The sequence below is a fragment of the Monoraphidium neglectum genome (genome assembly GCF_000611645.1).
Source record: "Monoraphidium neglectum strain SAG 48.87 unplaced genomic scaffold scaffold04345, whole genome shotgun sequence".
Classification (NCBI taxonomy): domain Eukaryota; kingdom Viridiplantae; phylum Chlorophyta; class Chlorophyceae; order Sphaeropleales; family Selenastraceae; genus Monoraphidium; species Monoraphidium neglectum.
The window spans coordinates 5,077-5,878 of record NW_014009284.1 but is presented as its reverse complement, the minus strand read 5'-3'; the positions used below and the strand labels follow the sequence as shown (position 1 = coordinate 5,878).

General features: G+C 66.1%; 1 protein-coding gene across 1 annotated transcript in view; it reads left to right on the top strand.

The window, feature by feature from the left end:
- Positions 1-42: 42 nt before the first annotated feature.
- The window catches only part of MNEG_14237 (hypothetical protein), a gene marked incomplete at both ends in the record, with an annotated part of 2,156 nt that continues 1,396 nt past the window's right edge, over positions 43-802 (top strand). The window contains 2 exons of the mRNA XM_014037292.1: positions 43-279; positions 510-767. Of these exons, the coding sequence (XP_013892746.1) occupies positions 43-279; positions 510-767 (495 nt within the window). The remainder of the gene's footprint in view (positions 280-509; positions 768-802) is intronic.

Sequence of the window (802 nt, the reverse complement as noted above, 5' to 3'; positions counted from 1 at the left end):
CTCTCCGCCCCTCAGGAGCTGCGCCGCGTGCGCAGCGGCATCATGGGCGAGAAGGAGAACATGGTGACGATGCACGACGTGCTGGACGCCATGTGGACGCTCGACAACTTCAAGGACGAGGCCTACCTGCGGCGCGTGGTGATGCCGCTGGAGCGGCTGCTGACGAGCTTCAAGCGCGTGGTGGTGAAGGACAGCGCCATCAACGCGATCTGCTACGGCGCCAAGCTCATGATTCCGGGGCTGCTGCGCTACGAGAGCGGCATTGAGGTCGACGACGAGGTGAGGGGGCTGGTTTTGGGGGGTGGGGGGACACTGTTTTGGGCTCCTTTACAAGGGGAGGGGTCAGGGGCTGCCCCCGCTGTCCATGAACTCCCCCCCTCACACACCTCGTCCCCATACACACCCAGACACACATGTGCGCGCACGCGCACACACACACACACACACACACACACACACACACACACACACGGCCGAACGCACCCCTCAACCCCAACGCCCCACCCCAGGTGGTCCTGATGACCACCAAGGGCGAGGCCGTGGCCGTGGCCATCGCCCAGATGAATTCGGCCACCATGGCCACCGTCGACCACGGCTGCGTAGCCAAGATCAAGCGCGTCGTGATGGACAGGGACACCTACCCGCGCCGCTGGGGGCTGGGGCCGTACGCGGCCCGCAAGAAGCAGCTGATTGCGGAGGGGAAGCTGGACAAGCACGGGCGGCCGAACGAGAACACGCCCGCGGAGTACCTGCGGGCGCTGCCGGATGTGGCGGCGGCGGCAGCGGACAAGAAGGAGAAGGG